We start from the raw sequence: 27,933 nt of genomic DNA, 5'->3' as shown, positions 1-27,933 counted from the left end.
GCAGAAAATAGAAGTACAAGTACCTCAAAACTGTACTTGAAGTAAATGTACTTGTTGAAACCAGATTGTGAAATAACGACACGACCTCGTTGATTTTCATTTGGTTTTGTTTTACTATAAACTCAAAATTACAATTTGTGTTTTTAAGCATGTGGTATAATCAACATTTAAAATTCTCTTATTCAAATGTTATTCCCTTTCAAGCTGGTCATACTCATCATCATCATCATCATCATCTTTTTCTTCTTTTTTTATTCTCCAACATGATAAAGTCATTCAAGTCTCCCGAATGTACCCGAACCAACAACAACAACAACAACAACAACAAGCCCTTAAATAGTGTTCTTCAGGTGTACAAACCGTCTTCCGTGTTCCTCCGACGTCGCTTGAATTTTTGGCAATAGTAAATCCCACAAAGTAAAGTACCGCAGTTAGCTACCGTTGATGCATCTCCGTACCAGGCAACATCAGCAAGAATTCAGATCTGTACAGGAAAACATATTTGGCAAAAGAAAAAAAAAAAAAAAAGATTCTCTGCAAATCCAACCTGCTAAACTTTCACTTCCTGTTGATAAATAGTTCAAAAATATTGCCAGTTTTTCCAAAAAAAAACAACAAAAAAACAACAAAACACCCATGTACCATACAATAAAAAAAAAAGATTAAGTGAAAACAAGATGTAAATAAAGATCTTTGCTTTGTACAACGTTTCATGATAATCGTCTCTAGTAACAGTAATAAATTAACAAAAAAAAAAAAAAAAAAGGGTTCAATCAATCATTGCACTTCAAAAAGTCGCAACAGAAAAAAAAAGAAAGAGGGGAAAGAAAAACAAGATCATCTGATTCACCCAAACACACAAACTCCATTTTATTTTATTTTTTTTTTTACAAGTGCACTAGTTAAGTATTCTTTTAAAAAAAGTGTATAGAAAGAAAGACTGTTGATTAAAATCCCGCCACGCTGACGCGGCTTCAACTGATCCGAGAGGAGAAAATTACCTGAAAGTGAGAGTGGAAAGTGTTTCTGCCCTCCGATGCTCCCCTTTTTTTTTTTTTTTTTTTTTTGTATTGCTCATATATTGTATAAGAATATAAGTCGTCCTCTCCGTGCTGTTTTTTTTTTTTTTTGGCAGTCCCTCGGTGGATTACAATCACAGGAGGAGGAGGAGGAAGAGGAGGGAGGAAGGAGGAAGAGGAGGAGGAGCATCTCTTTGATCCACTGTCACCCTCCAGAGTTCAAAAAAAAAAAAAAATCTGTAAAGTCCGTCTCACGTGACTCCCGAGTGTTCGTTTGGCTGACGATGATGTTTTGATAATAATAATAAACAAGTGAGGAAGAGGAAAAGGAAGAAGAAGAAGGAAGGAAGGAGGAAGAAACGAACAATCACCAGCTTCAGGTGACGGCGAGAATGCACCAAAGCGAAGCTCAAAAAAAGCGCAAAGTTTGTGACTGAAGGAGCAAAAAAAAAAAAAAAAAAAGCAAAATCCCCTCAAACGGAATGAAGATAAAAAAAAAAAACTTAAATAAAATAAAAATAATTTGAGATTTTTATCTCTGAAGAGAGTCAAGAAGAATCCAGAGTGGAGCGGAGGGAAGGCCTGGTCCAAGCAAAGCCTCTTTCTTTACTTGGCGGTTTGTAAACGTGTAGCGATCTGAGTATATGGACGTAGCGAAGAGAGAGAGTGTGTGTGTGTGTGTGTGTGTGTGTGTGTGTGTGTGTGTGTGTACCGCTAAATGCATAAAGTTGTGTGTAAACGTATCGTATACATGTCGAGAGAGAGAAAAAAAAAAAGAAGACTTCAAGTTAAAGTTGAGTGCCAGCATGCGGTGGATGATGCTCTGGCTGCAGCGCCGAGGCGTGACGGTGGCGTTGGTGGTGTTGGTGATGTTGTGGTGGCAGTGAAAAGGGGGCCCATGGCGTGAAAAAGACGTGTGTGTGTGTGTTTGTGTTTTCTTCTCTCTAGCTGCCCTCGATGAGCTTGGACAACGTGTCCCGCAGCTCGGTCAGCTCGAAGATCTTGCTGTCCAGCAGCTCCAGCAGTGAGCGCAGACTGGTACGGAAAGCTTCTCGCTCCTGCTGGCTGCTCTCCAGACGCTGCTCCAGCTCGCTCAGCTGAGACTCCAACGTCTGGTTCCTCGACTCCGTGTCCTGACACAAACAAGACAACATGCTTCTTAAACTAGAGATCAGAACGTAAAAATCATCTGTTTAGTACAATTATTTGTGTCTGATTTCTTTTCTCTGGTTGAAAAACCAACAATCTATAAATAAAGTTTAACTGCTCGACTTTAATGATGTTATTATATTGATTTTTCTGTTGTTTGTTTATTTCATGTTGTTATTATTTATTAAATGGCTTTTTCCTCAAGTTAAAATGGTCAAATGTGAACTGGAGGCTTCAGGTTTCCACATCACATTGGTTTGAGCTGCATACTGGAACTCAACTGGCTCCCAACTGGTTGTGATGTCACAAATCATACTGGTATGTATCTTAAACTTAAAGATTTAAGTTGAGCTCAGAGAAACTTTCCTCCTTCAGCAGATGAAAGTGAAAAACTCAAACATCCAACTGAAGTCACAATAAACAAAACACATTTTTGAGTGTTTTTTATCTGAAAGGTGAAACGTCACTCAGGAAATACTGATTTATTTTAACTGTTGGAGAATTCAACACTTAACTCAACACTGAGGTTTGACTCTAAGAAAAGACTCGACAGTTAAAGACACAACTAACGTTTGATAATTAGCACCAAACACAAAATAAACTGAAGCTGATGGGAAAGTCGTTTGTTATTTGCCCGAGTGAAATTTTGACAGGAAAAGTTAAACGATCACCAAAGTGATTATAATTGATCCTGATGGGAAACAAGAATGTTTCATATCAAGTGACGGGTTAGCATTTAGCTGCTAGCGAGTCCTTAAACACGAGAATCTTTCTGATCCATCTGACATAGTGTGAACATGGCTTCAGTAACAACACATTAACAAAAATAAACATAATCAATAACACCTGATCAGCTGCAGGTGTTGCTGTAAATAATCAACTCACCTGTAGTTTCTGTGTAAGTGAATCTTTCTGAGACTGAAACTCGTTGGCACTCTGAACCTCGGCTTTGAGTTGCTCCAACTCCTGGAAGTAAAACACAAACAGCAAATATGAGAAACACATCAGCAATAAAGAGCTCGAAGTAGACTAGAGCTGTAACGATTAGTTCATTAATTGATTAGTTGCTTTTAGATAATCAATTAATTGTTTTGAGTCATTTTTAAGAAGAAAATTCTGTTTCCTGTTTCATTTGAGAGACGTCATCTTGATCTTTAGGAAACATTGATCAACATTTTTCACCGTTTTCTGACATTTTATGGACCAAACAACTAATCAATTAATCAGTAGACGCTCATCCAGAACGTACTTCCTCTTTAGCTTTCAAAGCCAACTCCAGCTCCTCTATTGTTTGGTTGAGCTCCGTCTTTTGAGATTTGATCACTGTTGTTTGACCGCTGACGCACTCGAGCTCCGTCACCTGTAACATAAAACCAAACACAAAAACCTTCAGACTTGATTCACAGGAATTCATCAAACGTCATCACGACACGGTTAGAAAAAATGTACTTTGAATTGATCCCGTCTGTTACCCGTTTGTGTAGCCTCTCGGCTTCCTCCTGATACGCCGCCAGCTGCTGTTTCCATTGTTTGACGTTGGCTGTGGACTCGAGCAGAGCCGCCGTTAGCTTGGCGTTGTTCCCCTTAAGTGCTGCCAGCTCCGCCTCCCAGTGCTTATTGATGTTGGATGAACTGGAAGGATGTGAGAAGAGGGAAAGATGACAGTTAGTAAGGCTGCAACTACTGATTATTTTCATTATTGATCATTTTCTCCATTAATTGTTTGACCTATACAGTGTCTACAGCCATGCTAGCGGTAATGCTAATGCTAAGTTTAGCTTGTTATCATGCTAACATTTGCTGATTACTGCTTCACAAGGAATCACAACACTACTGAACGCTTCCTTATAAAAAAAATTGTTTTTCTTTACTATAAAAGTTTGTCCTCTTGTTTTTCCGTACTGTAATTTTGCAAACTTGAAACATCTGCATGTCTGTTTGTCCTGGAAGACGTTGCTCTTCCTGCAGTTTCCTCCATTTTTAACCTGTTTAAGTTTTTTTAGGGGGAGTTTTCAAGATCAAGCGTTTAAGGATTTTGGATATTGGATGTTGTGTGCTGTATAGATTTTGTCCTTTGAGGCAAATTTGTGATTTGTAATACTGAGCTATATAAATAAAATAGATATATTTAAAATAGATACATTTAGAAAACATACAAGCGTTTCTAGCCCAGATGTGCTCTTCGTCAGGTATCCTACTATTTCTACATGTATTTAAGAAAAAAGATATTTTAAAAGTAAAGATTGTACAGTGTTCGAGTCTTTGGGAAACAGAAATCTGTACCGAACAACAAAAATGTGTGTGTGGTGTTAACGCTGCAAATTTGCTAATTAGCATTAAACACAAAATACAGCCGAGGCTGATGGGAAAGTCTTGACTTTTGCACGTATTTCATCATAAACCAAAGTATTGAATAAACTTAAATTATGACCTGATGATGAAAAGTCAAAGGATCACTGAAGTTATTACAAATCATCTTGAAGGGAAACATGAATGTGTGAAGCCAAATTTCACAGAAAATCCTTCAAACAGTTCCTGAAACATTGAACTAAACAACAAATATGAACCTGACGGAGGCGCTAGAGGAAAAGTCTTTACTGTCAATGAAATCCATCGAATAAAACAACAGACCGACACTGCTGACCCTGGAAAAATGACTTTTAAAATGTATAAATAATCAAAATAGATGAATCAACTTTTGCTTTTAGCTTTAACTTTTAGTTCTGAGAGCGTGACGGGATTATCTGTCAATAAACAAGTTTTTAACACAAACCTGCCGACAGTTTGGGTGAAATCTGACTGTAAGTTTCACTGTTTTTCACTGTGGTTTTACTTTGGAGCAAACTGCAGGCTGGGAAATGTTGAGCTCTGTGTAACGTTACGTAAACACAGCTCTGCTTCATGGTGTGTGAGGAACTGCTTTCAGATGTTATGTTAGTCGTTCCATGACCTTTGACCCCCCTGTGATGAGCGTTTCTCTCACACCAAACTAACAACACTTCAGATCTCATCAAAGACTCTGGAAACTTTATGTTGTGAGTTTCTTTTGATGCCGTCACAGTTCAGACGTCACTGACCAATCAAACCAGTTAATCAGCTGTGATTGGTGTGAACACATTTAGGCTGCAATTATCACTTATTAACTATTATCAATTCATCAGTTGAGTAATTTGTGATCAATTGATGAGTCTATAAACACAAAAAAAGCCCAAATTGACGCCTTTATATTACTTTATTTGTCCAATAATGTACAGAGAGAGATGAGAAAAGAAAGCTTTCATGTTGTTGTTGTAAATTTTATGGTAAATTTTATTAATTTTTTCTGCTTTTAGCTCATTTTACATTCTTAGTCTTATTTGTTTTTGTGACTTTGTCTGCTCTTAGCTTATTTTAGCTTTCATAACGTTATTATCAAGGTTTTAGTTTTGTTTTATTTGTGTGCCTGATGTTTTATTGTCAGGTTTATGACTCACCTGGTTAAATAAATAAAACAAATAAACAGTTAAAAACCCAAAGATATTCAGTTTACAATAACAGAGAAAAACAGCAAATATTTGGTATTTTTGCCTGAAAAAGCAAAATTGCAGTTGATTAATTTTCTGTTAACGTATAATCTTCCTCATCATACATTAAATGTAGCACTTCAAATGAAACCAATAACCTACAGGAGGAGTGTTGTTGGACATTTCTGATCATGTTATAGAAACAAATGCAGTGTGAAAAGCCTTATTTTAAACTTTCATTTATAAATGATTGTAACTTTTAAAAACTAAGTGTCTGCGCTGACCTCAATATGAGTCATTACTGCTTTATATCCCCACAAGTACAGCCGACACCTCGGAGACTCTGATCAGACAACGTGAAGCACAAAACTATCTGCGCTCATTCAGTGGTTTATAATTAATAGGAGGCTTGTGTAGTGTTTTAATGTAAATGCCTTAATGCTGTCCAGAGGCCCGGGGACCAGATTAATAATGAATGAATGGACCGCCTTGAGCTGCAGCGCTCCGTAGTGCGCTGTGCCAATTTCACTTTCAATCCTAAGAGTCGCTAACAGACAGGAAACGCTCATCTACACTTCACAATGTGATGATTACACCGTCAGGATGTCTTAACAATGAAGTTATTTTATTAAAGGGAAACCTTTGATAAAAGGAAGACGATACTTAGTGATATTTGACACTTGGCTTCTTGTTTCTATCAGCGCTTTGACCTCTGACCTACCTGTGCGAGAAGGGCAGTGCATTCTGGGAAGGCTCTGCTCTGGCTTCGGTGTGCTGAGGTGTGTCTGGTGTGACTCTCTCATCATCTGTGCCGTTGATGCTCTCTGAGGTCAAAGGTGACTGCACATCACCTGTGGCGGACTCCTGAAACAGAAAAATATATTTTAAAAAAAGCAACATGTTTGTTTAAGAAATAATTCTACATTTTTGGGAATATCTTTATTTGCTCTTTTGCCGAGAGTTAAAAAAGAAGATTGATACCAAATTTGTCTGTGTTTTAAATATGAAGCTACAGCCAGCAGCTGGTTAGCTTAGCTTAGCTTAGCTTAGCTTAGCATTAAGACTTGAAACAAGGGAAAACAGCTAGCCTGGCTCTGTCCAAAGGAAACAAAATGTGCTCACTAGCACCTCAAATGCTCACCAATTAACAAGTTATATCTCACATTTAATCTGCACTTCCTCCTGTCATGAAATAGTTCTGCTCATAACTCACAAAATTACAACTTCTTGGTTTATTTTTTGTGTGCAGATTAAACAAATTAGATATAATGTGTTAATTAGTGAGCTGTTAACCTTTAGACAGAGCCAGACTAGCTGTTTTCCCCTGTTACCACTCTTTAAGCTAAGCTAAGCTAACCGGCTGCTAAGGGAAGGATGTGAGGAAGAGACGACTATCAATAAGGCTGAAACTATTATTTTAATTATTGATGAATCTACCAGGTATTTTCTCTATTTAACCAATTAATTTTTTGGCCCTAAAATGTCAACTAGAACTAGAGAGACAGTCTACAAACATGTTCAGGCACAGCCGTACTTGGAGCTAAATGCTAACGTCAGCATGCTAACTGGCTACCGGCCGTAGCTTCATATTTAAAACAAAGACATGAGAGTGGTATCATTGTCTCATGTAAGTCTCTGCAAGAATGTGAAGAATCATATTTCCCAAAATGTAAAATTATTTCTGTGAGAAACAACAAATCTTCTGTAATAAAGATGATGAAGTTAATGATTCTTTGCTCTCAAAAATTAACAGGATGTTCTGCTGTAGTGTGGTTATTTATAGGGATGCTCTGGATCATTACCCTGCACTAAACACAGCTCCAACTAATTAATTCAATAATAATTTAATTACTTCATTAAACTCTGCCCATTAGACACACTTCACTAAAAATGAGAAGATGTTTTCTCTACATATGCATCCATAAATTTATTCATTTATCCTTTTTACTATTTAGAAATGTTTGCTTTTTGTTGTTTTTCAATTTGGCCGAATTTGTCGGACTGTGAAAAGCTTTGAAGACGCTTTTTGTGGCCGAGCAGCCGGATGTTTAAATGCTTGTGGAGATCAGAAATATTCCCGCTGTACTGTTTATTTTTTTGACAACTGTGAGCATTTTTACTTTATCTATTAATAACAGTTGTCGCTCACGACTGGCAACTGCTCAAACTTCCCTAATTGCAGCTGACTGTCACTTTTTGAGAGCATGAAAGGAAAACTGGAGGATTGTGTGGGAAAATTCACGGAGACGGGGTTTCCTCTGGTTGTTAGTATGACATTAGGATGATAGACGAGGTTGTTAAAGACTGACGACAGGGTTGTCTCCAAAAACAAGAACTCGCTTATTATACCAAAACAATGAAAATAAGATAATATGTGAAAAAATCTGTCAAATCCATCGTTGTGCTCACACAGTTTAGACAACAAAACTGATTCTCTGAGTCCCAGAGAAACAACAGTGTAGGGAGACACCTGAGGGACTGGAGTTGTATCATTAACTGGGGTAAAACTGGGAAAAAGGACCATCGGAGTCATGAAAATGATTCGTTTCCAGCTTCTTTTTTTTACCTTCTTTTTACCAGGTTTGTTGACTGATAACACATTCCTTTTTACAGCGCCACCCTGAGGAGGAAGTGTTCAGGAGAGCAAAGGAGGCAAACAAGCCACACAGTGTTAGCTTAACATAATGTGAGCACGCAGCTGAGTGCAACACAGACTTTTAACTGGTGCCACAGGAGATGTGGTGCATGATATCATTAAGTTCTCATCTATTTCTCATGTGGAGTGACTCCTAGAGGTTGGCTGTGTACTTTGGTGTCTCAGGGAGTTTGTTACCGACCTTATTAACATGTTAGCATTGAGTTAAAACAGGTCAAGTTAGCATGAAGTACATGTTGGACAGCTACTTGTTCAGTAGTGACCAAAGTGAGGTCAATGTGAGGATTTGTTTTCATGCCAGAAACTGCAAATAACAGGTGGAAAATGTTCAATATGAGAAAAAGGAAACTTTCAGCTTTGAGTCAAATGTTGCTATCTGGATTTTAATAAAGTTAATAAAGTTGATAAAGTTAAAACTAGTGATGAAGAAACACCTTTTTTAAGGTAAGACATCTCACACTTTTACTGCGTCTGTTAGGTGAAAAGTGTAAAAGTTTGTGAGGCTCTATGATCAATGTTTTAGTGATCAGTTAGAGATTAAGTCTGGCAGCTGATATAAGTGGCAGATTGATGGTTGCTGATGGAAAATGCATCAAGTTGGTTTTGTGGTTCACAAACATGTTTTTGGAGTCTCTTTTTATGACCTTCTGCAGCTGATTAACAGTAATTATTGAATCCTGTGTTGACACAGTTTCTTATGAGTGAAGTTTTGTGCTGATACATCTGGCATATCTCCGGTATCTGGTATATTCTGATGTTAAACAACAGGATCTTCATCAATGTAAATGTTTTTTTTTGTTTGTTAATGGTACTTGTGTGTGTGGGAGGGTGTTTGTGCTTTTTACTTGTTCTGTCTGTTGGTGGTTTGCGGTAAAAACAACTCATTTCTCACTTCCTGCAAGAGCTAACAGTCTCCATTAGTTGTTGTTTTTTTTATCACTGCTATTAGCTGCCATTTCTCACTCGAATTTAATGTGTCATGTTAGTTAGCCAAAGCCGACAGACGTCTATCAAAGTTTGGGATGAAGTAAAAAAGTTCTGGAAATGCAAGAATGACTGCTTCATACAAATTTACGTCTAAACAGTAATGCTACTGGTTCCCAGCAAGTCGATTTATTTCTAAACACTGAAAAAGTCAACATATATGAGCTGTCATGACATTTCAACCCCCTGCTGCTCATGTGTCCCGTTCACTTCTTTAAAGAGAGATCAAAGAGTAAAATCTACACAAGGCTGCAACAGTGACAATCGTGTTCATACCTGAGAGGGAGTGCTGGTGAGCTCCATCTTCTCCTGAGACTTCTCCTTGGCTAACCGCGCCGCCTCCTTGAACTCTGCGAACTTGTCTGCAAACTAAAATAACAGGAAATAAGTGAATTTTGTTGACTTACGTTATTGTTTTCCTTGCTCCTAAAGATACAAGGAAAGGTAACGACATCTGCTCCCTCTTGACTTTCTGTTTTTTGGAGACAACGGCGCTATCGGAGTCATCGTCGTGTGCGCTCACCTTGGCCAGCTGACTCTCAGAGGAGAAGCCGAGGCCGTAGACGGTGTTGGCCCGGCTGTCGGCCCACTGGCCAAACTTCTGCGATGTCTTGGTGAAGGACATGTTGGGGGTGATGGTGCTGTTGATGATGGCCTGTTGGGGGGGGGGGGGGGGGGGGGGGAATGCACAGTAACATGTCAAATTCAAAGGAAACAGTTGTTTGTCGTGGTGATGGCGGCTTTGAGAAAGAGCAGCTGGACGCCTGTTATCAGCTGGTACCGGGGGGGGATGCGAGCGTGTGTGTGTGAGTGTGTCTTGTATAAACGTGGGTTTGTATTCCCACTGTTTGGTAAACAGGAAGCAGTCAATAAGGAGTTCTAAAGTGAGTCCAACTGACTGTGATGTTATTGATCAGAGTGGGAGGCCTCGCTGGCAGCGCTGACAGAGAGGCGAGCGCAGATGGTGGGTGAGAGTTTATAGTTTTGAAGAAAAAATAAATAAATAAATAAATAAAAATCGACTGCTGCTGCTGGTGTCTCTCAAATTTGCTTTAAAGATGCCTTTAGTGCAGTTGATTCTTGATCTCGGGAACAGTAGTTGATGAAACAGCCCCAGAGGTCCACTTACTCGCTTTTCTGGAGCAGGCTGAGTTTCCTTATGTACCATCAAACTATAGATGTTTCTGAGCATCTCTAGGATTTCTCATCCACATAAACTGAAAAGTTGAGCTTGATAGTTCACTTTTATTCCTCAGAAACAGATGCTGAAATCATAGTTGAAAGCTGCAAGCGAGTAAATGGACATTGAGTTGAGATTGTTTCATCAAATACCTTAAAATTATTTTGACACGTCAGCAGCTCAGATAAATCTTTTGCATGTTATCACACAGAAAATCAGAGAAAGCTGAAAGGAAATTTGCACATAAATTTACTCACAACCTCAAAACAAGTTCTGTACGCTGCAACTTCTTTTATAATCTTTGGGAAAAAAAGCAGAACTTTGATCAACCTTTGCCAGAACGCGGCGCCACGTCATCCAGTAAGGTGCTGGTACTGGTGCTCGGTCAATCAAATACTTGCAAGGTTACTTTGTAATGTGAATTTTTACTGTTTACCTTGTAGTAACGATTAAAGATACAATGAGTGCTGCTGTGAGAACTTTTTTTCCCCCTCCCCTCCCACACAATTTTATTAATTTACAAATATTATGAAACAAGCACACCATACATATAATAAATAAATAAGAAACATACATAGACAGGAAGAAAACAGATCCCACAGATCAGGTCCATCCACCATCAGCCACCTCATGTTTGAGTTGTATATTATAAACAACTGTGTAGTGTTTGGATGTCAGCATTCAAACTAACAGATCTGTTACTTGAACTGGATTAAGTTGTATTTCACTGTCTCAACAGTAGTAAAAACAACATTTTCTCACAAAGAAACAACTTGAAAATGTTGGAAATGTATTACCAAACTGTCAGTATAGACTAAAAGCAAGACTAAGAGACTTCAGCCACATCAAGTCATGTGTGTGTGTGTCTGCACCAAATTTCATGGCATGTTGAGAAACTGTAGTCTGGAATAAACTGGTGGACTGACAGATGCTACACCGCTATCATGGCTGTAAAATTACTAATACTGGACATTGTTTTTGAAGTCAATGCTCCAAGAGTCAACTAACAAAAACATGTTTTTAACCTGCAGAAAACACTGAACAACTGTCAAACACTCATGTTTTCCTCATGATGTTGTTTCAGCAGATCCTTGGTCATATAACGTACTTTAATTGTAAGAAACGTTTCAAAAGTTTGTGTACTTTTAGAATTGTGAAAGCAACATAACCAGACATATTTGACACTGTGTGGCATCTGTCACTGTGTGTTTTTCTTTCTCTCTGCTGAGAAGTCTTATTGTTGTCTGGATAATAACGTCCTCGAGCACCAGCCCACCAGATCTCTGCTATTTCCAGCAGAACGCAGCTAACTTGCTGGTTCAACAACGGCAGCAGTCACCCAGAGAGGCTCTTACATAAGTATGTTAACTCCACCTCTGCACCTCTCTCAAGACTAAAATAATCACTGCCACATAGATATGACAGGCCCGACCGCCCCTTCACTGCTCCAGCACACAGACGCCAGGCTGAAGCAAACAAGTTACACAAGCTGCTTGTTTATTAACTACAACAAAGATACAAATGTTTTTAATTATTTTTTTTCATAAGATAAAACTTTATTTAACTGGGAGGAGCTGCTGGTTCCTGTGTTTTCCCCCCTTCCTCCCGATTCTTTATTCCCATTTCAGATTTTTCCACCTCCATTCAAAAATATGTTTTTCTTTCTGTTCCTTCGGTTGGATGTTTGAGCTTCTCTGCGCAGAATGATGTATGTTCAGAGTTTGACACCAGAAGACTGTTTTCACATTAATCTGCTGGAAGTGGGAAGTTTCTCTGCGCTCACCAGAAATCACAGTTCAAGGGTACGTGACCTACGAGCATGATTTGTGACATCACAACTCTGTCTGGAGCCAATCGAGAGGCCGTTATTCAACTTACGCAAGTGCACAAACACTGAGGACAGACTCTTCAGTGAGGGAGGATATTCATAGATTCTGGATTTTTAATGAGGTAGTGAGAAGATGCCATTTTAAGGTTTTTTTTTAACATGTTAACTGGACATTTTTTGTGGAAAAACATGTCAGATAATAATAATAATAATGTCTTAAAACATGTCTGGATGGCATCTTTAATCAATATCCTCAATATCAGTGAACACCAGATACTGTACTGTATCCATATTTCATTTCACACTACAATACCCATGAGCCACGACTGCTGTTGCTATGACCAGTCAGAGGCAGCAGTAGTAAACTCAAAAAGCCTCGTTGTTGCAGTTGAGAACGAAGCGCCATATCTGCTGAATTCATCCACAACTGACCCAAACTTTAAAAGTGAATTGATTTAATCCTCAGATGATGTTTTCAGTTTCCTCAACATTGTAATTTTTAGCTTCCACTCACCGTCAGCTGCACATATAACAGAACTTTAAGCTCAGTCATTGAATGTTTCTTGCCGAAATGCACCTTGGGAATTGCAGTTAACTTCTACCTCAAAATGTTGAAGTACACAGGCTTTTACCTTCGTCTATTGATCAAACAACCAGACAGTTTCTACTGCTGTTGTTCATCTTCTGTACTGATGATTTAAACAGGAGAGTTTCATGCTGAAGAGATGCTCAAACTGTCACAAACATTATATTTATATCTATAAAAATTAATGGGATTTTTACTTCTGGAAGCAGGGACGCCCAAAATTACAGTAATAGTAATCATCATAATAAACATAATAATAATCAAGAGGAGATTATTTTTTGGATGTTTTTTGGGATGATCACAGTTGCCTTTCTATAATTTAAATTTAAAACTACTGGTGGATTATCGGGTGTCTGAGAAAAACAAATCATTAGTGAGAAGGTCAAGAAGTTATTTATTCTTCTTTTCACTCAGACAAAACAGTAAAAATATTATCATTTAGCAGCAATGCAGCTTTTAAAATGAAGAAACAATATTAAGATTCTATCAAGACATTATGAGGCAAAATGCAAAACAATATCTTGAAGAAATTGATATTTATCAGCACATCTTCCTAATTTAGTTGTGTGAAAGTCATTCTCATTCTGCAGGGTTTTTTGTGATTAAAATATGGCAAATGTACGATTAGTCTGATTTAACATATTGATTATTGTAAAACTATAATCCTGCACGAGCTGCAGTTAAAGCTGAAAGCTGGACTGAGTCTTTTCTGGTGCTTCATTAAGGAAACGTCACATTTTTTGTCTTCAATCTTGGCTACTTCCTAAAAACATTTATTGACTGTTTGTTCTCAGGATTCAATTATCTACATTTAGTGCTTATTTTGTAATATTCATGTCAGACAATAAACAACTATCTATCTTGTTAAATGGTTGACAGACCCGGGACAACGATGGAAATAAGTCCAGGACTTTATCGTTTGTTCTATTTCTGACAAAGTCTGATATGTTGTGTTTTATAATATATTACATAAACATAAGAAACAACCAACAGACACAAACACCGTACTGAGTGCTTCCCTCACACACACCTTGGATCCATCCAGACTGATGATTCGATATACATTCCTGGTACTGTCGTAGAAGTAGGAGACTGTGACAGCGTGTTTACTTGTGGGAACCCAGTTCTTCTTTGTGTTTGGGTCGATCTGGAAGACGTGGGCCCGCGTACTGAAGATGGGCTGCTCACTGCACACAGAGAGAGAGAGAGAGAGAGAGAGGGAAGGAGGGAGAGACGGAGCGATCAGTGTCTGGTTAAAGGCCTTAAATGCACCGTGTGTAACTAAACGCTGGCTTGTGAGGGAGAAAAACAGGGTTTAGTTACACCAATAAAGATAAAACAACAGACAGTTTTTGTGTGTGTCAGTAGTGGAAGAAGTACTCAGATCCTTTACTTATGTAAAAGTGCAAATAAAACCCACTTAAGTAAAAATACAGAAGTATTATCTACAAAATGGACTTAAAGTATCAAAAGTAAAAGTACTCAGTATGCAGAATAATGGCCCCTGTGACTGATAACCCATTATATATTACATATTTAGATTGTTAATACTGATACAATAATGTGTACTTTATATACAGTTTGGTAATTTAGTCCAGTGGTTCCCAACTTAGGGGTCGGGCCCCTCCAAAGGGTCACAAGAGAACTCCAGGAAAGAAGAAAAGACAAAGTTCTGCTGCACAAATCTGTTTCCAGTTTTTGGAGACTTTTCTCTGACATTTGCTTTTGTTTTTGGTGAAATATTGAAAAGTTTTACCTCTTTGGATCTCAGACTGTTATTCAAATAAAACCATCTCGTCTAGAGGGGAAATCTCTCTTTGGTGGAAGTGCCAACAACTAATAGACATCAGAAACATGACGAAGTTTCCCAACCAGACATTGCTTTTTTTGTGAAGGGTCACAAATCTCTGACAATTCACTGCACTTTATTTATTTGTATTTTATTTTGTCTGTTTCTCGTTCTCAGGTCTCTCTTGAAAAGGAGATCTCAACCTCAATGTGGCTGCCTGATTAAATAAAGTTTAAACAGCTTGAAGCAAATACAATGTTCTACTTGTATTAGAGTAGAAATATAAAGTAAAGGACAAGTACCTCAAAATTGTACTCAAGTACAGAACTTGAGTAAATGTACTTAAATCAAACTAAGGCTGAAACTAATGATTATTTTCATTATCAATTAATCTGTTCATCACTTTCTTGATTAATTGATTGGTCGTCTGGTCTATAAAAGGTCAGAAAATGGTGAAAATGTCTTCTTTTTTCCCAACCGACAGTCCACAACCCAAAGATATTCAGTTTACTGTCACAGAAACCAGAAAATATTCACATCTAAGAAGCTGGAACAAGAGAATTTTACTATTTATTTTCTTTAAAACTTACTCAAAACGATTAACAAACAATTATCAAAATAGTTGCCGATTAATTTGCTGTTGACTAAACGAATAATTGACTAATTTTTGCAGCACTGTGTCAAACACTTTAGTCATAATTGCCGCCACCGTAGACAATTCAGCAAAAGGTTGTGTTTAAACAGATACAGATTTACACCAAAAAAACAAAACAAAAGGACACAAAAGCAAATGTGTGGATAAAACTCCTCATATAACTAATAATATGTAAGGAAGCGGAAGTATTGAGGGAACGTGATGAATCACAGGAAGGCGAGAAACACAATTTCACAGATCTCAGCACATCCATTATTCACCGGCCTGCTGTGTTGCTGCACTTGCAGTAACTGGACGAGGGGAAAAAAAAAAAAAACCCCAGCTGAGAAAAATGTGTTAATGTACAAAAGGCACACATACAAGTGTTGAACATGCACAATCCCTCTCTTCACAACTCCTGTTATTAAGTGGCACGCAAAGCCAGATGGAGTAAACATATTAAATTCTCTTCGCATCAAAAAAAACAACTCAGAAAGCATTTTAAGCTGTTGCAAAAATCAAATCAATCTGCAAATATTAAATTTTGCTTTATAATATTGTTTCTGTAATGTCCCAAAACACAAATTAACCATAATTCCTTGATCACATCGTTTCATTTGGAGTTAATGAACCCTTGCAGAGGCAGAGTCATTACAAATGATTTATGTTCAAAATAAAAGCTTGACAAAATAATGTCATACAAACGATCATAATGCTACGTTAGGCGAACTAAATTAAAATACTCAAGTGTTGGTGTTGAAGTTGGTGAGGAAATGAAACAGAAAAGCTGTAAAAAGTTAAAAACTCTTGAAAAATAAATGCAGAATGCAACCAGGAAAAGAAAGAGACAGACAGAGACGGAGATGGAGGGAGGGACGGGGGGGGCGTCTTTCTAGAAACTTCCCTCATGTGTAGGCGGTTAAGATGAAATCAGGCAGGAATTATGGTTTTTTTTTTCTTTTTAAAAGCAGCTAAAAGAAAGGGCAGATATGCTAATTTGCTCCTACTTTTAAAAATAACAAGGCTGAACAATGCGGCAGCGGAGCCCACACAGACGTGGACAGCAATCAGCTCGGCGGCTGAGCTGACAACACCGAGCCAGAATACGTCGGCGGCGAAGGTTGCAGAGGTCGTAACAAGTCACAAGCCTGCGCTCTAAATGACTCTCTTCATGCCGGTGCAGCAACTTGCATGACAAAGCCAGGATGAGACTCATTAAAAAAAAAAAAAACCCCAACAGATCGATTGATTGATCGATGTTGTGGAAAGAGCCGGCGTGCTGCTCATTTCATATTGAACGCCGTTTGTCTTTCACACCCGTAGATGAAAGTGACATGCTCTGATGATTTGGCTTGAAAACAGCAGGATGTCACATTTGAGGCCTCGTCTGTGCGAGTGTGTGTGTGTGTTGGCCAGACGTGACCAGCAGGGTGTACACTGACATAGGACGCAGTGAAGTGAGGCAACTATGCTAAAGGTGACCTGGAAGCACCTGTGCCAACATACAGGGATCAGCGGTCTCGGGACGGCTTCCAGACATCGCTATAGCTCAAAAGCTATCAAGGTCTTGGATTAAAAGCAAAACAAGCTATAACTGTTTCACGGAAATCGAGATTTTTTTGCCTGGATATGTAAAGACTCTGCTTGGAAATGACCCAACTGTCAATTTCCTCCAGAATATTAAAGCGTAGACTGATGCTTGAACAAGTCACCTTTGCTGTACTACTGTCAGTACAAAAATCCACACAGATTATGCTGCAACTTTCTCATCTAACAACTACATTTAAAGCTGAAAACAAAAAAAAAGGACCAATTGTTGTCTTATTTTCTATTGTATGTAATTTCAGTATTAATGGCATATTTAACTGACAAGCAGGAAGATCCAGTGTGTTTTATCATTTTAAAACTAAATAAAGAGAATAATATAAAGATTTTTCCACATATAAACACCCATTAAATGTTAATAATTCAAAGAAAAATATCCAAAATGAATGTATCTGTTTATATTCAGTAGCTCATGATTTCAAGCTTATGTACGTTTCATTATTATTTATAACAAACCCTTTTCCAGGTGTCATATCTGGATAGACGGATAAAATAAACAAGTAAATAATAAGCATCTGATCGTAATATGAAAGCTGGGGTTGAAAGAAGACAATTCAAGCAACGACTAGACTTCAATAATGTTTTAGAAAAGTCTATTACCCTAAAATGTTACCATGAAATTACATTTATGCGCTATTATACAAAATGTTCTTATGTGAGCAAGAGTTTTGTAGATATAATGTGTATATGTTCACAATCTTAGTTTAGCATGTTAGCATTTGCTAATTAGCACTAAACACAAAGTACAGATGGAATATTGGGAATGTCATTAATTTTGTAGGTATTTGGTCATAAACCAGTTGGAAAAATGAAAATTTTGAGCTGCTGGTGACGTTACATGAAAAGATAAAGGATCAAAAAAAAAAAAAATACAATTCATCCTGCAAAGGACATGAATGTCTGAACCAAATTTCATGGCAATCCATCCGATATTTGTTGAGAAATTTCACTCAAAACCACAAATGTGGAGGAAAGAGGAACAGAGAGTAGGGAGGGGATCATCAAAAGTCTGTAGGAAACCATGAATTTCTGTACAACATTTTGCTTCAAACCGTGGAGTAGATTGTTGAGATAAGTGAAAACCTGGATAAGCAGCACAAGATAAGTCTTTAGAGTTCATTCTGTGGGCACCATGAACGTCTGCACAAAATTTTATGACAACGCATCCAATAGTTGTGTTGAAATTTCACCAAAAACCAAAAATGTCAACCTCATGGTGGTGCTAGAGAACAAGTCACGGGATCACCAAAGTCACTAGGACGGGAACCATGAATGTCCAAATGTCATGCAAATGAAACCATTAATTGTTGAGCCATTTCAGACTAAACCAAGCAGACGTTGCGGTCCCTGGAGCCACTCCAATTGCGTGGCTAAGAGAAACAAAGTAATGCAGATAATGACGTCTATACCCGTATCTGAGACAGGTATCAAAATGCAAAACGTCTATGCAAAATGCAAAGCGCAATCACTTCCAGCTACTGTTATGTTGAGTCACGGAGAACTAAGATCCTCTTTCACACACCTTCGTCACCCTGGACTACCAGACAAAAATAAACACAAGGGCCAACGCCTGATCCTGAGAGGGCTGGCGGCTACAGTCATGCCACATTTAGGACAGTCAATAAGCCACTAAAGACAGACAAAAACATTTTATTATGGCTCCTAAATCTGTGTTTAGCTAACAGTATAATCTCCTGGTTGGATTTGGTTGACTAAACAACATAAAAATGTGCTTAAAAATCTGAGTTTCTCAACCAACCATCCACCAAAAAAAGAAACATCAACATGAATCTATTCTCACCACACTAAAACCCATCTTTTTATCTCGACGCTGGGCGCATTTAATGTAGATTTGGTCCTAAGATGTCTATCTGCCAGGCTTCCAGGGAAAAAAAGATTAGATTGCTTGGCTGGTTGGGGAGTGTCCCGGGTCTCCTCTGGGACAGACTGATTGTTCTCCTCTCTGGGAAGCTCTCATCATGTCTCAGTGTGTTAATTAAGTCAGCAGAGCGGAGACTCGGCAGATGTTATTTAAAGATAGACACAGTTAATCAGAGAGATAGTGGTAACGTGAGGGTGTGGGATTCACACCAGCTCACACAGGCTGGCAGGTCACCAGTAGGAGATGGTGTGAATATACTGTACTAAATATATATTTATATGTACAGTATGTTAAATATGTAGTACAGTACGTTGGTGAGCAAATAGATACCAAGAAAAGGAGATGAGATGTAAGTTCTGTATGTGCATTAACTACATTTGTCTTTGCTGTGGAGGTTTCGTGTGAGTCAGTGATCATCATGAAGACATTTTACTTCCTCTGACATAATTTGCTTACAGCAACCCTGCCCTGTTATCTATCAGGACATGTTCAGGATGAGCTATCATGTAAAACCAGCAGATAAATTTACTTGTCTGCTAAGTTACCGTTGCTACCAACATCACATACACAGTTTACAATGATAACAGTGGCACATATGCAACTTGAAATTCTTGTTTTGAAATAACAGATCCTTCATTTCAGACGCAGGTGGAGAAAAGCTGGCTTCTCCTTTCTAGCCAATAACTTTTATCAGCTGTAGGGAGCTAACTAATTAAAGGCTTAATGTGTAAGAATTGGCCACCTGATCCAAACAAATAGGAGATAGCATTTCACACACCCCCTCTATTATCACTCACAGAATGGAGTGTAAAGCTTACTGTTTACAATGAATCTGCGCTATGGTGTTGTCAAGATATCAAAATGCTACGGAGACATTAGAGCCAGCGGTAAATTACAAACGAGCTGCAAAGATCAGAAAGCGGTTGCACCACAGAGACGAGTTACAACATAACTCTAAGTGACAACTAAATATTTACACACATGCCTCGAGGGTAGGTGTAAATCAAAAAATGTCACAGAACTCACTAATAGTAAAACAGCACTTTTTCTGCCACACACCGTCATTTTTTTCATTAATTGCTGCCATTTTACAACACAGTAATCCAGTAGAGACCTAATTTATTAATATGATATTTCAACATCATAAACTGACCACATACTGGGAGTCTACATGGTTACTTTTCCACCTGAAAAAATATTAAAACTTAATGAAGTGACATATTAACAGTCCTACAGGGAAAATTTCAACAGCATTCAGCCTGGCTCCACCACTACTGCCGCTGGCTCAGGGCAGCTACTTCTTCTTCCTCTCATGTTGGACTGCGGGCAGACTGGACGCTACAGTGACTCACAATCACCCCTGAGGTACAAAGTGGTATTACGAGACAGTACAGGTCGAAGCTAGCTGGTTAGCATGCTAACTTCAGTGGATATCAATACTTACAGGTTTTTGACATAATGTCAAAACTGGTATTTCTTCACATTCTGTTGATAATTTTAGTTAATATGGGAATGTTTTAAACTAAAATTCTGTCCAATTCTTACACATTATACCTTTAAACTAACGTTAACTCCATGAGTTGGTTGATGACAAAGTCTCAGACTGATTTTTTATTATTTCCAGTGGACTCATTTTAAAATATGAAAGAAAATAAGAAAAAAAAACATGCATGTCGAGCCAACGACGGCAAGTTTTGTCGGCTGAAACTTCAGTAGCGGATTTAATCAACTGTAGCGAGCTAACTAACTAAAGCTAACTAATTAAGCTAACGTTAGCTACATGAGTCGGCTGAAAGCACCATCTCTCACTGACTTTTTAACGTTTCCCTGTGGACTCGTTTTAAAACAAGAACCCTGTTTAAGAGATTTTAAAATATGCATTTGATGGTTACATACATAATATCGCGCTGAAAAACTGAGGCTAACGCTAACATTTCCCGGACAAAAAGTTAGCATTCTCACCAATTGTTGATTCATATAGAAGACATGTAAATAAGCAAACAGCACTGTTCTTTCATTGCAGCATAGAGCAAATTAGTTCTAGTATAACATCTGTGTAGCAGTAAAGTACAAGACTGTTTGCCTGGTTAGCTTACATACTTGGACAATCAAGACAGAGGTTAGAAATTTGCTTTATTGTTTGTATTCTCAAACAGCATGTTTCACTTTTTTAACGTTTCAAGAGAAAATGCTTTATGATGAGGACTGATCAATGTGTTTTGGCAAATTAAATTGTATCTTTGGCAACGAGTTTGGCTGGGATTTATTGAGTGTAAACTTTCCCAAATCTAAATAAAACAGAGTTGCTGATTGAGTAAAAAATTGTTTAAAATAATGTTAAACTAAATAACGGATGACGAGCAACATCTGACGTCGCCAGCAAACACATTAAGTTACCTGCTTATAGCCATTAGCATCTCTGAGATTACTTCTGCTTTTTGTTGATAAAGAGAATATTTCTAAACTTTTTTGGGGTTGTGAGCTGCCATGTGAACGACACGTAGCCCTACCCCGACTTTCAGCTTCACAACTAATGCACTTGTCACTTATGAAAAAATATGAGTAAAAGTTTTAGGGTTTTCTACAACAGGTGATGAAGTAAGATAGCTTAGTTCACACCTTTAAGCACTGCATAGTCAAGTCGGATCAGAAATTGAGATATCAGAGATAGCCACATGTATTTAAAAAGACTAGATATTTGGTTTATGAATATTTTTTTCAGTCAGTGTTAAGATGCCCAGCTGTTTGCAGAGCGACAGTGACCAACTGAAGATTCAGTACAAGCAGGCCGGCGAACATCGGCTCTTGTAAGATAGGAAAAGTGTTTGAAAAGAAACTGAGTGAATGGTTTTCTGTGTTTTATCAGCTGATTGCTTAGTGGAATGGTAACTTTGGGAGCTTAATTTTAATTCAAACCATATTTGCTTGTAATATTTTTTAATTATGAGGATCCTAGAAGACCAATATTTTAACTGTGTTAAAACCAAGAGACCAGAGAAACATTAAAAAGCTGAAAATGAACTTGGAAACTAATCACAAAATTCGGAAATATTCTGTTTTATTGGTTTTAGTAGAGACAAAATACTGATATTGCATTGTTTCAAATGAAGAAAAGGAATCATAATCTAAGGTTTGCCTAGATTTAAGACTTTAATTTGACTGGATGTCAAGGTTTCCATTACCCATGACTTGTAAGGGTGTTGAAGTGGGTGCCCCGACCAAATTTTAGAGAGTCATTTTATGTTTCAGGGTGTCATTAGTCTGACAGCATGGCCTGGATCAAAATCTGCCCCGCTGGTGTGTGTGTCTCTATGAGACTGTGTGGCGATTGTTGGCCCATAATCCCTTTTCACAATGAAACGTACTGTGGCATTCAAGTCTCAATGACAAGTGCTTTGACAGAGGAATCTGACCGCAGATGTTATCAAATCAGCAGTTCCCCACTTACAACGAGCAGAAACATTCATGAAAACAGAAGACACACAGACACACACAAACAAAGACACGGACTGTCTGTGACTGAAAGGTAAATTGTTCAAGTTCGCTTCTAACTACATACAGCACGTTCTTTATCAGGACGCGCTACTTTTGTAAATCAGTCAACCAGGATATTGAGTTTTGTTGAGGCAGCCCACATTTATCCTCAGATCAACTTAGACTCTGGCTTTAGGAGAATTTGTGTATTAGTTCATGGGATTGCATTCATTTAGAGTCCTGTTTGTGGGCATTTCTGGGAAAACTAATGAAAAAAAACACATGAATAACTGGATTTTTGGATGATATTAGTACTTGCTACTAACATACAGCACAGACAGACAGTTTATTGGCTCCAGACTGTCGTTCGGGCAAAGTAAAATCACAATTTTATCATAAAATGTCTACTCTCAAGATTTGATATGACTGTGACTTTACTATAAGGGCCCCAAGCCATTCAGAGTTTAATATCATCTTTTATGAGCCTGCTCTTATGCAGCTTTTGTTTTTCCTACCTTAATTTCAAGTTCTTGTTTATATATATAGATTTTATTTTACATTTTTATTTTTTCCACCTAGTATTTCCTCCTCACTATCATCGTTTTCTCCTTCACACCCCTCCTAAAAGAAGAATTAAAGGCCGTATTAATTCAAATTGCCATTATAAATAGTAAAAATTAATCAGACTACAAAAAGATTAAAAAAAACTCCACAGTGCCCTAATAACACCCCGCTGTGTCAGAGCACTGACGGTTGCAGTCTGTGCTTGCTAGGCACAGGAAAAATAACCCTGCATTACTAACTTAGCCGCTGCTGCGTCGTCATGGCAACAGCCATGTGACTCAGGGCCGGTCATGAGCTGTGAACATCCTCCAACTCCATCTCTCTCTCTCTCTCTCTCTCTCTCCCTACGCTTCCCACATGCTCTCGCAGCCCAATCCGCTCCCAGTGTCCCTATCGTATCGGTTAACCCACTCGCAGAAGGAGGCAGCGGGGTTTTGGCAAAGCAGAGCGTCCTGTTTAAAACACCCCATATGTCACACGCAAGGCTCAGAGCTTTCAGAGCTGCCAGTGTGTTTATTTTATGCAAAGATGTTTGTTTGATCTCAGCGACACTTCATACAATTTCTCAAAGCTTTTTTTCTCACTGTCCTCAAGTTTGTCAGGATGTAAAAAAAGTCAAAAGAAAAGTATGTCCTTATGTAATAAGATCAATAAAGGACGTGAAAGAGAAATCACAAAAAGACAAATATAGTGAGACGTCGGCTAAAAGCACCTGAACCTCACATTTGCACTTTTTTTTAGTTGACTCAGGTCACTTTAACTGCACTTATATTTAAAAACTACACACTTTAGATGTTTTATGTTTTTGTGTCATGTTTTTTTTGTTTGTTTATTACCTGGTCCTGTGAGGAACAATATCTCATTCTGTCATATCCTCATGGATCTGTTTAGAATGATAATTAAATAAATTTGATATTTTTAATTAGGGCTGCAACTAATGATTTTATTCATTATCAATTATTCTACCTATTATGTTCTCTGTTCTTCTCTTCTTGTTTTTGTCTATAAAAGCTCAAATAGCAAAACATATCCTTCACAGGTTCTCAGACCTTATAGTGCCATCTTAAAATACCTTATTTTTTCTAATCCAAATTACTGTCATATACGACCAAAGAAAGCAGCAAATCCTCACATTTGAGAAGCTGAAATCAGAGAGTTTTTGGCACTTTTGCTTGAAGATGACTGAAACGGGTAACCGATTATGAAAATAGTTGCCTATTAATTTTTTAGCGGTTGACTGATGGAGTAATCGTTGCCGCCAGTGGCCTAGGGGCGTTTAAGACACCAACCACATACAGTGCTTACAATATCCCCGATTTCTCCTCTTTTTTCTTGCCATTTCTCTATTGTTGCTATCGAATAAGGGCAAAAATTATAGCAAAAAAGCTTCAGTGAACTTGAAAAAATTAGCCTTGGCAAAGCAATTATGCGCTAAATTAACCTACTGTCTAAGATAAGAATGCAGTGAGGATCTGCAACATATCAGAAATATCTAACTTACACACTAAATTTTCTGTAAATTATCTCTTCTCTTACAGTTATGTGGTTTAAACATTACATGTGTCAATAAAACTTTTCATATAGGCTGTATTATCTCACTACTGCATGTAATGTGCTCACTAATAGAGCCAGAAAATTAATCTGTGACTATTTTGATTGCAAAATAAGTCAAAAATGCCAAAAGTTCTTTGGTTACATCTTCCCCAATGTGAGGATTTGCTGCCTTTCTTTGTTTTACTTCACTGTAAACTGAATCTCTTTGGGTTTTGGACTGTTGGTTCGAACAAAACAAGACATTTGATGTCCAGTAAAAACATGCTGGTGGAAAGTGACTACTAGCCTGACAAGGAAAGTAGAAAACATTGCCAATGTTTAATCCTGGACACTGTTTTATTCCGAGTGCCAAGTTTCCGTAGGACAGCTAGTTTACAATCATCTATTATACACGAACAGAAGCTCCAGTGCGTGTTGGAACAGTCAACACAGACTTGCTAATTAAGGAGTAAGTGCACACATAGGACATGCTCTCTTTATCTGTGTCTGATGGATTGATTGTTGCCTGGATTATAAGCATTGGCCTTGAGAATTACAGAGGATGTGCTCTGTATGAGGAGGTAAGCAGTTCACCCCCTACCCCCCTTCCCACCCTCTCCATCCACAATATGACAACAAACCAATCACATGCTACATCATCTGCTTTCATCTGGAGTAAGAACTAGGTCGCTCTTGATCAGGAGAATCACCATACATCTGCAGGTTCAAGCTACATGCGTTACAAGAGCCAAGTGCAGCAGTGATCATTATAGTCTTATGGTGATTTAAAGGGGGTGTCTCTTTCCGTTTGGCAGCACAAAATAAATACTCTTCTAATGAAACAGACAGAGAAACAATCATGCATGTGTCTTAGCTCCCCAACCAGCCTTATAATCACAGCGTACCTAAATATACACCGCTTTGTGAGCTATGATACTTGACCTGCTCTCTGTCATCAATTCAGAACAGTAGCCTACTTCATTACAGCCTAATCTTTTGGCAACTCTAATCAAAAATGTCAGTGTGTGGACTGGAGGCTGTGAGTGGGTATGATGACAGCTACCGCTATCAGTAGTAGGTTTAGTGTTGTATCTCTGGTGCACTTTGCTACGACGTTTTCTCGAGTATTTTCGCATGCTGCCAAGGTGACAATGTGACAGGAGTTTAAAGGACGGGTTCACAGTTTTTCCAAGTCTGACTTAAAAACAACAGTCAGGTGCCCATATGAACTCTGAAAGAGGTTTTCCTCGCTGTAATCTCTCCTGACAAAGACAAAGAACGTAACAGGAAGTCATTCCTGCCAACTTCCATCAGACTGTACAATGACTCTCCTCTGCGTCGGGAGAGGAGAGGGGGACTCCTCCTCTCACAGCGAGGACAGACTGCTCACCTGGACTTATATTTTATTGCATTATCTATCACATCTGTGGTAGTCATAATGTTTCCATATTATATATTTGAGTATATAATTTAGGCTTTAACTGCATTTGTTGTAATTTGATTTATGTCGGGTGGCTGCTGTGACATTTTAATGTCCCTTTGGGATATTTACCTATCAATTAATCAAATGTGCTTTGATGGGGGCCAAAAGCCACAGTGTCGACACTATCATTTTGTGCAAAAACACATTTAAAAGTTTATCTGAAGCTTATATGAGGCTTCAGCAGTCGGACTTATTCATATCAGCTCATTTACAGTCTTTTTAGCATCAAATTCCCTCTTTGTGCTTCCTCATACAGTGTTTCCCTTTTGAGTTGTGGTGAAAGTAACAAAAAAGAGGGACTTTGGCACTAAAAAGACTGTAACACTGAAAGATATCTACTTGAATTGACCCATTTGGACGGCTGAAGCTTCATATTAGCTTCAGATAAACTTTTAAATGCATTTTTTTTGTGCACAGACTTGTGGATTTAGTCCCCTTGGGCGCCTGACTGTTGTTCTTTAAGACAGACTTGAACAATTGTGCACTCATCCTTTAAATGCCTACTTCATACAGTTAGCCATGGGTGGCTTGCTAGCTGTGTTTGCTAAGACTTGGGACTCAGCTTTGGTACCCTGCTGCTGAAATCTTCACACAAACACACACACACACAAAGAAGAAGAAACACACAGACAAGACAGACATACCCTGAACATTTGAGGGTGAGAATAACCGCTTGACATTTCACTCAACTGCAAGGAAAGTTACGTACCCCATTTTTGCTGTATTTGGCTGCTAAGTTGAGTCGAAATGATCCTTTCTGGTGTCTCTCACTCTCTCTCACACTCTCTCTCTCTCTCTTTGGAGGGCGGTGTGTGTGAGCGGAGCTAGCTTCAGCCGTTGATCCGCTCTCTCTCGCACTTAAACCCGCTCTGCTTGTTGTGACTTCACGGCCGGCGGAGCCACGGTGGCTGTTCTCACTCCGACATGGCTCCTTCTTCTTCTTCTTGTTGATGTTTTTGTTGTTGTTGTTGTTGTGTCTTTGGGTACATTGTGGTAGGGTGTTGGTTTCATCCGAGCAAACGTGTCGGTGCACGCATGATGACCGACAACACACGCACACTCACTCACTCACACACACACTCACACGCGCGCACAGCACAGCACGGCACAGCAGCGCTCGCGCTACAGCCGTTAGCTACATAAACTCGTCGGTTACGCACAAACGAGGATTACCGAGCTAAACTCAGGCCAGGAGAAGGAGGGAGAGTGATGTTTTTAGTCAAATAAAGCTCAAATTAGTGACTTTACTTACTTAAATACTTAAATATGAAAGAAAAAATGTCAAAAAAGACAAACGAAAGGGTTATATCGCCGGTTAAAAAGCGCAGAGTCGAGTCTAAATAAGCTATCCATCCGTTCGCTGTGAATACTCTCCTCCTTTTGGCTCCTGCTGGTGTCTGCTTACCGCACAAATATAGATATATGACCAGCTGTAGATACACTGGAGACACATAGACATTCACCCTTCAATTTCCAATAAGCCGACACTGTCCATAAATCCCACTTTTCAGTCGCTGGCTCTTCCTCGCCGTCCGCTGTGCCATTAAATTCCGTCAACCTTGTGTGACATTAGAGAGTTTCACTGCCGCAAATATCAGCTTTAATGCTGCTCGGCGATGACAGACATCTTCCTTCAAGATGTGGCTTCATCTCCGATGTTTTGTGGAGAAAAGACAGATGCATACTCCTGGCTTTACCATCACGTCCCGTCCTCCTCCAGCCAAAGATTACAGAGGCAGCAGCTCAGCTTCAGATCAGCGACGTCGATGGCAACCAAAATAATAATAAATAATAATATATGTAAAGTCAAAGCTAAACAATTACATTTCCTGCGTTTTTACTTATGATTGAAGCAGGATTTTAGTGATGTGAATATTTGGTGCTGGTGCCCTCATCTCATTCATTAGCTCCGCTCCATCCTCCGCTGCTCAGTGGGAGCATTAAAAGTGACGACGTCATCACGTCATCCTCTCATATTTTGACGTAATTGGCAATAAAGCGTTTCCTCACATCCGGCAGTGATTTTTAAATTAATAAAAGGTCCCCTCCGATCATCTATTAAGA

General features: G+C 38.6%; 1 protein-coding gene across 1 annotated transcript; it reads right to left on the bottom strand.

Moving 5' to 3' along the window:
• Window positions 1-93: 93 nt before the first annotated feature.
• LOC121885696 (homer protein homolog 1-like) lies at window positions 94-27,812 on the bottom strand. The gene is made up of 9 exons (XM_042395387.1): window positions 26,579-27,812; window positions 13,936-14,092; window positions 9,835-9,966; window positions 9,588-9,680; window positions 6,393-6,535; window positions 3,641-3,800; window positions 3,418-3,528; window positions 3,054-3,134; window positions 94-2,152 (listed from the first exon to the last, which is right to left on the bottom strand). The coding sequence occupies exons 1-9, from the start codon at window positions 26,581-26,583 to the stop codon at window positions 1,964-1,966; spliced, it is 1,071 nt and encodes a 356-aa protein (XP_042251321.1). The 5' UTR covers window positions 26,584-27,812; the 3' UTR covers window positions 94-1,963.
• Window positions 27,813-27,933: the final 121 nt, after the last annotated feature.

Source organism: Thunnus maccoyii, chromosome 19, assembly GCF_910596095.1.
Source record: "Thunnus maccoyii chromosome 19, fThuMac1.1, whole genome shotgun sequence".
NCBI classification, from domain to species: domain Eukaryota; kingdom Metazoa; phylum Chordata; class Actinopteri; order Scombriformes; family Scombridae; genus Thunnus; species Thunnus maccoyii.
This window is presented reverse-complemented; position numbering and strand designations above follow the sequence as displayed.

Excerpts from the sequence above, each read along its gene's own strand:
- LOC121885696 (XM_042395387.1), bottom strand. Across the intron at positions 6,536-9,587 it reads TCACCAGCACTCCCTCTCAG|GAGTCCGCCACAGGTGATGT; the intron begins GTATGAACACGA and ends TTTCTGTTTCAG. Across the intron at positions 3,529-3,640 it reads CCGAGAGGCTACACAAACGG|GTGACGGAGCTCGAGTGCGT; the intron begins GTAACAGACGGG and ends TTTATGTTACAG.